General features: G+C 28.2%; 1 protein-coding gene across 1 annotated transcript; it reads right to left on the reverse strand.

The window, feature by feature from the left end:
* Positions 1-2,740: 2,740 nt before the first annotated feature.
* Positions 2,741-4,308, reverse strand: LOC101493136 (mitochondrial uncoupling protein 5-like). Its single transcript, XM_004509622.4, has one exon. It carries the CDS (start codon positions 3,889-3,891, stop codon positions 2,956-2,958), a length of 936 nt encoding a protein of 311 aa, XP_004509679.1. The 5' UTR covers positions 3,892-4,308; the 3' UTR covers positions 2,741-2,955.
* Between the last annotated feature and the right edge of the window lie 8,542 nt (positions 4,309-12,850).

Consider the following 12,850-nt stretch of genomic DNA (forward strand, 5'->3'; position numbering starts at 1 on the left):
TAGTAAGAAAATATAGTGATCAACGATTAAATTATTACAAAATTATTGAGGTGTCGACGATGTAAATAAGCAAAATAGTAATTTACACATAATCAGGTTTTCTTATATTATATCTATACATTATAATAAAGCAAACATAATAAATTGGCAAGTTTGACACGTGTCAACAAACTAAAGTGTTAAGAAAATATCAAGTTTCTATTAATAGAAATAATACGTGCTTATTAAAAAATAAAAGGAATGAATTAAAAATAAAAAGTTTTTTTTGTAAGAAAAACATAAAACTTCTGTTACATCACGATCTTTCTCCACGATACATCCGTTGAGAATTTAATGGTCAATTAAAAAATTAAAAATAAAATACAATACACCTTGACAGTTTTTTCTATGCGTCCGTTGAGAAGTTAATGGCCAATTAAAAATATAAGAAAAACAAATTAAAAATAAAAGATTTTTTTTTTAGAAAAAAATAAAACTTCAATTAAATGAGAAATGCAGAAGTGAATGACCAATTAAAAAATAAGAAAATAAATTAAAAATAAAATATAATGCACGACCTGACATTTCACACGGTTGAGAATTGAGTGGCCAATTGAAAGTTAATTATTTTTAAAGCACTACTTTAGCAACCGCAACTTCAAATTAATTTAATTAAAAAAGTTATTCTTCTTAATTCGCCGTATTCCGTTAACCGTCTCTAATGATCTCTCATTTTTTGTGTCTCTTATAAATATCATTCACATTATCTACTATATACACAATTCCTTATTAGTTATTATTTTTTTTTTTACCAAAATTCGTTATTCATTTTTGTGTTTATCTTTCTCCGAAAAAAAATCAAATTTTGTTGCTTCAATTTCTCCAAATAAGGATTCATGGAATTTGGTTGATAAAGTTGTGACATTGGTCGTGTCAACGTCAAAACATAAATTTTACGCTGGAAATGGTCTTGATGGGTGATGTTAAGGTTTCATTCTTTTGTTTATAAATTCAAATTTTAAATTATACACGATGTTATTTGTTAGTAGCAAAGATGTATTTCATATTTTTAGTGGATAAAATTGAAGCAAGTGTGAGCTTATATTTCTGAATTTGAGATTAACATTGTTGAAGAAGCTATGTATAACAAATTTGTGGGGTATATGAAACAATGAAACACTATTTGATATTGAATATGCAAAATGGTACACATCAATTATTTTGGTAGATGTGCTCACGTGAATTACTGGTAAATTTATTTCAATATGTCATTGTTATTTTATTCTATTTATAAAAAAAAATTACTATTTTGTCATATATATTTTACTATTGTTTATGTTTTTAAATTTTGTTTAAAAAAATTATACGTATGTATACTTATAAGATTTCTCTCATACATAGTTGTTGTCGGTCTTAATAATTTTGATTATAGTTTATCTAATAAACAGTGTTGCCACATAGTTGTTGTCGGTCTTAATAATTTTGATTTTAGTTTATCTAATAAACACTGTTAGCACAAAGTTATATTGAAGAGTAGGCGCCATTAATTCAAGTTAATTTCCAGCGAGGAGAAAAATAATAATATATTTAAATAAATATAAAATTTATTTAGGAATTAAAAAAAATACAATTCATTATCGACGACGGTTTTTATGTAGGAGTAATGGTTTTTCAAACTTCAATGATTTAACAAATTTGTTCCACGAGTTTTTGTGAAAGTGTGTAATGATTTTTTTAAAACTACTATTTTACTAATCTATTATACATTTTACATTCTAAATTTATTATTAAATATCATGCAAATTCAAAAGAAATGAAAGATTAATGAAGACTAACATGCAAATTTAAAGATAAAAGATAACCATAGTTTTTATGTGTATTGTAATTTTTTTTGTAATGAGAATATTATTTTTCTGTAGTATTTTGTGAGTAGTACCAAAATGAAAGATATTTCAACAAAATTTACATAAATTTTTAAATATCATGTATTTCATATAAATAACATACTTAAGTTATATATGTCATGTTCATTATTTTAAAAATTCTTATTTCATTTGATCTAATTATTTATTTATTTAAAATTAAAAGTATTGTTTTATAATAAGTTTTGTTAGAAAGAAAAAAAATTCTTTGGAGTGGTGTTATCAGTAACATTTGACATGTCAATAAAATTTATGAGAATTGATATATATATATATATATATATATATATATATATTAATATAACAATTTATTTATTAAAATGTACATTGTTTCCGTGCGACGCACGCACGGGTTACACACTAGTTATATATAATTATATAGATTATAAATTTTAATAAAGTAAGATCGCAAATCTAGTGTGAAAAGTCCAAATAAGATGAAAACTAAATTTTTGAGGTCGACGAATTTCCAAACCTAAAATCACACTGTTCTACTTTCAAAAACCTTTTTCAGCTAACTAGGGGACCAAAACATACCATTGTACTTCCCTTTTCTTGAATTAAATTGGAACTTAAACAGATACCATACCATGCATCAGAACCCACCACCATAAAATAACTCCTAAAGCAGAATCACATTCTTTTATTTCTTCACTTTTCCTCGAAATTATTTGTATCTAAACTGTCACAGTCACACTTAATCATCCTCATCTATTTGTATATTGTATATCTCCATTTGCAATGTTAGGGGGAAAAAATGGACAACATTTTTCAAGATACAGAAACAAATTATGAAGCTCGTGATAATAATAACATTCTCCAACTTGATAAACTCAAAATTAAAATGAAAAAATAATATTAATTTCATACTCCAAATTCCAAGCACCATAACTAGTTCCTAATTCAGTCGATAACAATCTATTGCCAATTTAATTGGAATAGCTGATCTGAGCAACACATACCAAAATCTTAATTTAAATAAAACTAAAACTAAAAAAATTAATAAAAATAAAATCCGTCTAAAGAACATTATTAACGTTGTTCATCATCGAACTTAGAAATCCTTAAGCAACTTACGAACCTGTTCCAACGTAACAAACAGAACAACCGTAAAAGGTCCCTGTCTCGTAATCGTAGGAATAAAACCCTTATAAAGAGCCATAGGACCCTCACCACGAACAGTCTTCAAAACACAATCAACAGCACCGGAGTACGGCGGCGGCGATCCAACCTCCACCTTCATATTCATCACCCTCGTTTTAATCACATCCACCGGATTCGTCACAACTGCTGCCACAAAACCCGCTGCAAAACTCGCTGTCACGTGAGTCCCAAGCCCATCCCGCATCCAACCTTTTTCCAAAATTGTTTCCTTAAACTCGTCGTAGGATGCCAGCTGCGACGCCGTAACTAACATGGCGCGGTTCACAGTAAGCGATGAACCGCGCCATAGACTAGTAACTCCCTCATCTTTTGCCATTCTCGTGATGGCATCGACGACGGATTTATAATTTCGTCTTTGAGTTGGCGGAAGTCTTCCGTCGGCCTGCATCCTGACCATCGCCACGTCGGCTGGATTCCCGACCGCTGCCCCGATCCCACCGGCGATCAGCCCTGCTGCGATTTTGCTTGTTAACGGCATGGTACCGCCGGCGTTTGGATCGGTCCATTTTTTCTTGAGCATGTCGTAGAGTCCCATACGGGTTGTGGAGTAGAGAACCTGCCGGAGGACGGTGGCGGAGACGCCGGAGAAAAGAGCGGCTACACCTTCTTGTTGGACTAATTTAACACCAACGGAAATTGGACCAACACGTGGCGGCGGCGGCAACGAGTGAACGGAACCCGGTTGGATTGCCATTGCGGGTCGGATATTGGGTGTTTGAATTTCTCCTTGAAGCTGCATTCGAACCTTGATGAGATCAAGAGGGTGTGTTGAACACCCTGCAATGATGGAAGCTATGCCTCCTTCAACGAAACCCTTGACACCCATTACTCTTTTTTGTGAAAAAGTTTGTAACTTTGAAAAAATCAAAGGAAATTAAAGAGATTGGTTGGGTTGATTTTGTCAACAGACTATATCGGGGATATTTCGAAAGTAAATAATAAGGTTTTTATTTATTTATTTTGTGTTTGTGATTGTGATTGAGCCCTGAGGGGAATGTAACGGAATGAACGGAATCAAATTATTGGGAGATGATAGGAAATGACTAATTGGAGTTTTGGTTGGGAATGAGGACAAAATGCTATGAAACAAGATTGAGTAAAGTTGGGCTTATGAGACATGTGACAGAAAGAAGCAACGGTGTTCAGATACGAAAATGAGAAACACACACAGAGGTTTGTGTTGGGGAGTTGCTTGTAGTAAGGGGATGGAATTTATAGCAAAGTATCTTTTGAAGGAAAAAGAATGATTGTGGAAGGAAGCTGCCACTATCACACAAGGTAACAAAATGAAAATTATAAAAAATATCTAGTCAAATTTTTCTCGAATTATTAAACGCGTTTGTGGGGCCCTCCAATATTTTTTCTAGTAATTCTGGACTTTTCAATTGCTTATTAATAAATAACGAGATCCCCGTTCAGTTTATTTCTGTTGTTTGAACTTTTGAATTTGAATCTGAATTTGAATATTATTGTAATGATTAGTTTTATTAACTAAAAATTTTATTTATTTAAATTGGTAAAATATATTAAAAATAACATATATTCAAAAACACTAAAATTAAAAAGGTTTGATTATATTTTTAATTTTTTTATTTATACTGATTCATAAAATTGGTCTCTTTATTTTAAAAGTTGATCGTATTGATCTCTCTATTTGATTTTTTAACAAAAAAAAATAATGACATGAGATGATTTAAATAATATTGTATATAATAGAATGATTAACACCTATAAAATTGAAATAAAATGTTATAAAAACTTAGATTTCAATTTTGAAATTTTTCATATTTTTAATTTAATTAATAACATATGAATAATTAATGAATCTAGATGGTTCTATATCATATGTCACATCATTAATCCACAAAGATACAAATAGTTCTTATACCTGAGAAGGTTAATCCACAAAGCTTATTTGATTTCTATCTATTTCTTTAGTGGGCTATAATTATAAAGTGTTCGTAAAGATTTTCGCTAACAGGTTGAAACAAGTAATTAGTCAGGTGATTTTAGACAATCAAACTGTTTTAGTGCATGATAGACATATTTTAGATGACATTTTGATTGCTAGTTAAGAGGTTGATGATGTCTACATCAACGGTCACAATTTTGTTTAAGGGTTATCATGTTGGTTCTAAGGAGGAGTTCAAATTATCTCATTGATAGTTTGTTGGTGATACATTAATTTTGGGTGATAAGATTTGATATAATGATAGAGTCATTAAGGCTAATCTACTTTTTTTTGAGATGGTTTCAGGTCTGAAGGAGAGTTTCTATAAAAGTTTGTTTGAGGGTGTTAATGTCAGTCCAGCATTTGTTATTCTCAATTGCAAAGTTGATCGAATGCCTTTTAAAAATTTGAGTATATCTATTAGTGGTAATTCACATAGGTTGTTGTTCTAGTATTCGTTGATTGAGAAAATTACACAAAGATTTTGTACTTAAACTATTCCTTATCGCATTATTAGTTTCTTTTCTTTTCTTCTTCAAGGCTCTGTCGAATTTAATTTCTTACATTAAATCTCTTTTCAAACTGTTTGTGGGGAGTAGTAAGAACGCCTGTAAAATTCATTGTATAAAGTGAGAGAAAAAAAAGTGTCTTATGTGTGAAAAATTATGTTTGGAGTTAATAGGTTGGGGATTTTAATTGTGTTTTATTAGGTAAATGAGGGTGATACTTGGAAACTGATCAAAATGGCATGTGGTTTAAAGTCTTGTTTATAAAGTACGAGTTTAAGGGCTCTAGTGTTGCTTGGAGGTCGAATAAGGATTATAATTGATGGAGAGATCTCTTTAATGTTTGTGAGGGGAGAGAGGAGGGAGGCCTAGTTGGTTTTCTGAAAATTTAGTATGGAAGGTGGTTGATGGGTGTCATACTTCTTTTTAATATGATAAATGGTTGGAGATAGATGCTTTATGTAGCGTTTTGATCAATTGTATGGTCTAGTGATGGACACATCGATTTCAGTTGTGCATATAGAGATTATTTATATGGAAGGAACATTTGATTTTGTAATGCATTGTTTGTTTGAACTACTTGTAGTGTAGGAAAATGTGGATCTGGAAACGCAACCAAGGAGAGATGTACTCGGTTAATGTTGTTCATACTCAATTAGAGGATGCTTCAAATGTGGAGAATGATTCTAGGTGTCAAACCATTTGGAACAAATTGATTTCTTTCAAATTGTCGATGCTTGTACGGGAGCTCATGAACAATAGGATACCACTAAAGATAATTTGGATAGATGTAGTTTGTTAACGCAACAATCATATTTGTGTGTTGGTGATCGTCAACAGGTTGAATTATTACAACATTCATTTTTAGTGCCTTTTGTTTGGTCATGTATGGGTTGATGTTTTGTCGTGGATGGGGTTTTAAAGTGCACTTTTCAATGATGCATGTCATCATGTTAGTCAATTTGAAGACATCTTTTGTGGTAGTAAGAAAATTAATCAAAAAGGTTAAGTAATTCAGATTGTAATGTTACATAGGCTAATGTTACATCTAGTCAGTTGGTGGACTAAGTGAAACTTTTTTCTTGATGATGGCTTAAATCTAAGGCCAAAGGTTTTGTGTTTCATTTTAATCAATGACTGTTATATTTGCTGATTTGTCTTGGCTAGGATCACTTTTTTCTTTAACTATTTTGCTTTTTGTTTGTGAGTTTTGGTGCGTTGCAGACTTGTTGGGTGGTGTTGTTAACAAATCGCGATTCTTTTTGAAGAGGATCCTATGTTACCAAGATTCCTCTAAAAAGTAGATGGTGAAGTCTCAATACATGAGTCTTTGTTCTCTTTTCAAAGTCACTATTTTATTGAAGTCTCAATACATGAGTCTTTGTTCTCTTTTCGTTCACTTTCTTCCACCTTGAACTCTAGCCTTCCTTTTTTATGAAGCTTCATCAGTTATTGATTTAGTACAATATTGAATTTTGGTGAAAAACAACATGGCATTTGTGTAGTATTTTAATCATATATGGAGTTTTAGACGTCTAAATGGAGTCAAATTTAGTTTCAAATGAAAGATATCATCCAAATCTACAATATTTATGAAGATACCAAAATCCAATTTGGATATTAAAATGGTGAAAGTTTTAAGTCAAGTTAGAGGGAGGGCAATTTTAGAAGAACAAGTGTGTTTATTTAACACTACATAGAATTGCATCAAGGAGAAGAGCATTACGACAGCCGTTGCGCTCAGCCATGCGCTACAATGCATTTGGTGGCATAGTTTTTTGTCCAGAGCAATGCGTCCATAATTGTAGCAATGCACTAGTACGCGTCCCATAAGCTCTATTTAAGCTAAAACCACATATTTTTGCAAGGGTTCTAACAGAGGAGGCATTGGAAATCATAATGGGGACATCTTGGAGGCTAGGAACTTTAAGATTTCACTCTTTGAAGCAAGAAGTGAAAATTCATTTCATCTTTCTTATGTGTAATTTCATCTTCTTCATTGTTAATATGTTCTTAATCATGAACTAATTTCCCCATTGATTAGAGATTAGATGAACCTTTTTGAAGTGGTGTAGTTCTGATTTTCATATGTTATTTATGCAATTACAACGTATTTGATTATTGATAATATTTGTGCTCTTAATATTTTTATGTGTTTGATCACCATAGAAAGAATGTGATTTGAGTTCTAATTGTTTTTCTCTCATTTAATTTTCTCTATTTAATTTTATATTTGTTCAAAATTATCAACCAACTTATAAATTTTTTGTTACCTAAGTGTCATGACTTTGTTGCGTTATCGAATAAATAAAAATTCATGTAGATACTATTTTACTTATCACTTTATTACTTGAGCGATTTGGTACACTTGTCAAAGAGTTACCACTTTTCTTCTTTAAGATTTATCTCTTTTATTAGTCTTCTTAATTTTCTATTTTCTCTATGTCATCTCTTTATCTCTCAAGATTTGCGTATAGTGAATCAGTGATACATATGAAGAATGGTGAAGTGAAAGAAGTCTGAGGGAGGGAGGGAGGGAGGGAGAGAGAGACACAGAGGGATGGCAATTATAAACTAAATTTTTAATCCTAACAATCAAACTAATTTTTCCACACACTGGTAATGACCAAGGAAAAAGAGAGATCTATATATTTGATCTCATTCAATTATATATCATTTTTTTTTTTGCTTGTGTATGTTCAAACCGACTATAGGTAGGTAATATTAGAAATGATCAATCCAACTATATGTTCATAAGTCATTCTTCGGACAACAAAGATGTTGAAGTTGACGACAACCACCACAAGCATCTTACCCTAAACCAAGACATAAAGTTTCTTTGGTGGCTTCAAGGACAATTGAGAATGTGTCTGCAAGTGGGATAAGCATTTGAGGCGGTGAATCAGGTGAGAAACATTAATTAAAGAAAAGAACACATATTAAGGATTGATGGAAGGAGGACAATCAATGATTTCATTACGTCTACTCAAAATACAAAGAAAAATGAAGAAAAAAAAGAAAAATAATATACTTCAAAAAAGAAAGAGAAGAGAGACCTATAGATAATCATAAAATAAACTCTAAAAAAAATCGTCATACATAAAAATAATATTATTTTATACTTTTAAAAGTAGAATAGTAAATCAAATATAACTATTCTTTTATAATAAAATAATTTGGAAAGGGTCGTCTTGATACTATAATAAAACAAAAATATTTATTTTATATTTATAAATGATCTAACACGTTTTTACTGAATAATTGTAAATGTGACATGTTGCAAATGTGGCTATTATTAAAAATTAAATATTGATGCCCAGTTGGTTTTGACTTTTTATCATAGATGGGTGGATTTGACCATGATCAAAAGTCGGTATCAACGGACTTTGGCGTTTCCTCCTCGAACACTATTTCAAAAGCTTTTTTCAAAGGCAAAGTTCTGCCGTAAATTTAAAAATTAAAATGTTTTATTATAATTATTTTTCAAATTAAAAAATTAATTATTATTTTTATAAATTAAAGAACTTTTTTATTTAATAAATTTAATAATTATTTGTCAACTTTATATTTTTTAAATGATTATTTGATAAGAAAAAAATTATTTAATTATTTTATAGTTATTATACTAAATTTTTATATTTTATCCCATTTTTAAATTTTATTTTACAAACATTTTGATAAATAGTATTTAATTTTATAATTTTTAAATAGTAAAAATAATTTTCTTTTGAAAAACTCATTTATTTATTAATTTAAAAATAAATATAACCATACATATTGAATGTAAGCATTTACAGTAGAATCTCTTTTTTCTCAAATGGTGTGAAGTAACCTTGTATAATTTTACATTTACACCAACTAAATTTGAGCTTAGCAAATGAAGCGCTTGTTTGGTTGCACATTCAGTAACATCTAACTGTACGTTTACAATTATCAAACCACCCATATTTATTTGGGTTTTGTACCGAGCACCCCCCACTTGTACTTTCCACTTCCTCATCATCAAGGAAAATTTTAAATTGCCCCTAATATTATTAGTAAAAAACCCCAAATTTTTTTTTTCATCCATTTTATTCGAAAGTTTGAATTGTCCAAATTACATTTGCAAATATTCGAACCTTTGAAACTTTCGAAATCCAAAACTAAGATAAATTTCGAAACTTTGAAATTTTTGAAATATTAACTTTCTAAATTTCAAAAGTTTGCATGAAAATGAAACTTTCGAAGTTCATTTTTTCCCAAAATTTTGAAAGTTTCGAAAGTTTCCATGAACATGAAACTTTCGAAATGCAGAAACCTTCGAAACTTTCTGACAATCTGAAAGTTTCGAAATATAAAATTCAGAGATATAAAGTTTTTCAGTTTTGAAACTTTGCTATTCATGGAAAGTTCCGAAATGCATTTTTATTAGTAATAAATAGTAATGAATTAATACTAATAAATAGTAATAAATTTATAATAATAAATTTATAGTAATATATTTATAGTAATAAATTAATAGTATTAAATTTGATATCTAATTTCGGAATTTTCTTTTCAGATTTTCTAAAAATGAATAGAAAATTTCAAAAGTTTGGAATTTTTTGAAACTTTCGAAATTGACTTACGTTTGAAATTTTTGAAAAATATGTATTTCGGAAGTTTCACATTCATCCAAATTTTGGAAATTTTTTGGAAATTTTCATTTCGGAACTTTCATATTCAACGAAATTTCCGAATGATATGTGTTTCGGAAGTTTCAAATTCTTCCAAACTTTCGAAACTTTCATATTCATCAAAAGTTTCGAAATTGGTAATTATTTATGTAAAATTATATTTCGAAAGTTTCTAATTTAACAAAAGTTCCGAATAAATAATAAAACTCACTTTTAATTATTTCGAAAGTTTAAAACTTTCGAATATTAAGAAATTTTTTGTAAGTTTCGAAAGTGGGGGTGAGAAAAGAGAGTGATAAAATAAAAAGGGTAAATAGTCATTAGAAAAAAATGAAGAGGTGAGAGGTAAAAATGGAGGGGTGCACGGTACAATTCTCTATTTATTTTTGGTGAATAAACCCCTCTTTCTCAATATTAGAGAAGAGACGGTGGATTGGGCTTCAAGCCCATTACTTTAATAATTAATTTATTTTTGAAGAGTTCTTTATAATTAATGAAAAACTAACAAAATGGAAGTATATTCTTTCAATAAAAATAACGTGGAAGATCCATTATTTTTATTTTTTTAACATGTTTTTACCTTTACTTAATAAATTTATTTAGCCATAATATAAAAAGACAAACAAAAAAAAAATCAAAGATAACGATTATATATATATCTAATTAAACTCTATATTAACGAAAAAATATTCTACACAATATGTTTTTTTCATTTAAAAGGTTTTAATAATTTATAAATACTTAAATTAATAATGCATCATAAAATTGAAATGTCAAATATAAATTTAATTTAATTTTAAGTATACATATTAAACGTAATTATACATCTAAAATCAATTTTGGTTTAAACTATCCAATCAATATAAGTTGACTGGAAATAACTTTTATAAAATTGTAACAAACTTTTCTTGATTGAGTCAATGGAGATCTATATTTATGGACAAAGAAAGTAAAAAACATTCATAATGCTAGGGGTAGTTTTTGATTTATATATGTTCTAAAATTTTGAAAAACTAAAACCAATTTTAATTTTAAGTTTTCAAATTCAGTTTTTATTTTTGTTTTTCAGTTTTAATTATGAGTTAAGTTTCAGTTTTTATTTTTTTGAATTAAATCACTCTGTTTACCTCATCTCATCATAAATTAATCAAATATATACAAAAATTATTACATAAAAATAATTTAAAATAAAAAATATATTAAAATTTAGATTAAATAAGTTTTTAGTTATTATAAAATTTTAAAATTTTATTTTTAGTCTTTATAAAAGAATCTCAACTTTTTAGTCCCTAAAAAAAGTTTATTCACTTTTATTTTCTATTTTAAAAGTTTTTTTATATAAAAAAATAATATTTTAGTCAATATAAAATCTAAATCAGAATTACAAGTGAATAATTTTTTTTGAGGACTAAAAATTTATTTAATACTTAAAATTTAAATTATTTTAAAGTAATTTAAATATAATAAAATTTTACTTTATTTATAATAATGTTAATAACAATAGTCAAAAAGTAGTAGTTCTGGGATGTGACTATAGTAACTGTGGTCGATCATAAAAAATAACTTCAAAAAATAATTGACAATAAGAGAAGATAATCACCACGAACGGACTCTAAAATTATAAAAATAAATAGAAAATGTGAAAATGAGTAGAAAACTTGATAGTCGGCACAAGACATTGACAATACCAACATGAACATCTGAGAGAAAGGAACTAGTAAACGTCCGTTGGAGGGAGTGAAATGCTGCCCTCTACTCAACCTAGAAATAAGAAGAAGAAAAAAGAAAGACATCAATATCATATCATTTCAACAGAAAATTAAACACACGCTTTGCGGGTCAGAGCTGCAACTAGAGAAGTAGCTGGATAGATATACTATCCTATACTAGATAGAAGTTGGTTGAGTTAATATATAATCAATAAAATGAATTGGTCTATGCAAGATAAAAGAAGGGATCTTTGATTCTATTTTTGGAGTCCAAATTAATTTTTTAGAATTGTAAAGGTTAACTTTAATATGATTGAAAAATCTAGACTAAAATTAAATTAAGTTTAAAATTTATTGTCTTTATCTTTAGGATTAATTTTTAACATTAAATTTAACATTCAATTCATATTTATATGAATACTAGTGTGTGACTTTGAGCAACATATAAAGCTTACGTACAGAGTATGCTGTCACCTACATAAACAATTTTAAATCAAAATTAAATTTCGATATAAATGCTGTGGATAAAATATATTTTTGTATTAGTAACTAGACTTAAATTTCTATTAGTAATCTAAAAAATCTTAACAAAGATAAGTACAAAAAACCATAATTATAAATTTTTATTTGTGATGTTTTTGTTTTTTAATAATTTGTTAAAGATATTATTGATTTTTTTTAACTAAAACTAATATTTATAGATATCATATTAATTGTAAAAGAAAAATAAATAAACCGAACAAACTAAAAACGATACATAACTTATCTGCAATATTAGTAATTGGACTTTAAAGAATACTTAGTGATATAAAGACAAATAAAACAGTAGTAGAAACATACTCTAATTTGTATTTAAACATCTTATTTTTTAAATTATATAATATATAAATAGATCGTGTATATTATTTTAACTAAATCTAAAATTTCTCTTCCTCTTTTACAAATCCCTTCGAAATGTAGGAAG

Source organism: Cicer arietinum, chromosome 7 (assembly GCF_000331145.2).
Source record: "Cicer arietinum cultivar CDC Frontier isolate Library 1 chromosome 7, Cicar.CDCFrontier_v2.0, whole genome shotgun sequence".
NCBI lineage: Eukaryota > Viridiplantae > Streptophyta > Magnoliopsida > Fabales > Fabaceae > Cicer > Cicer arietinum.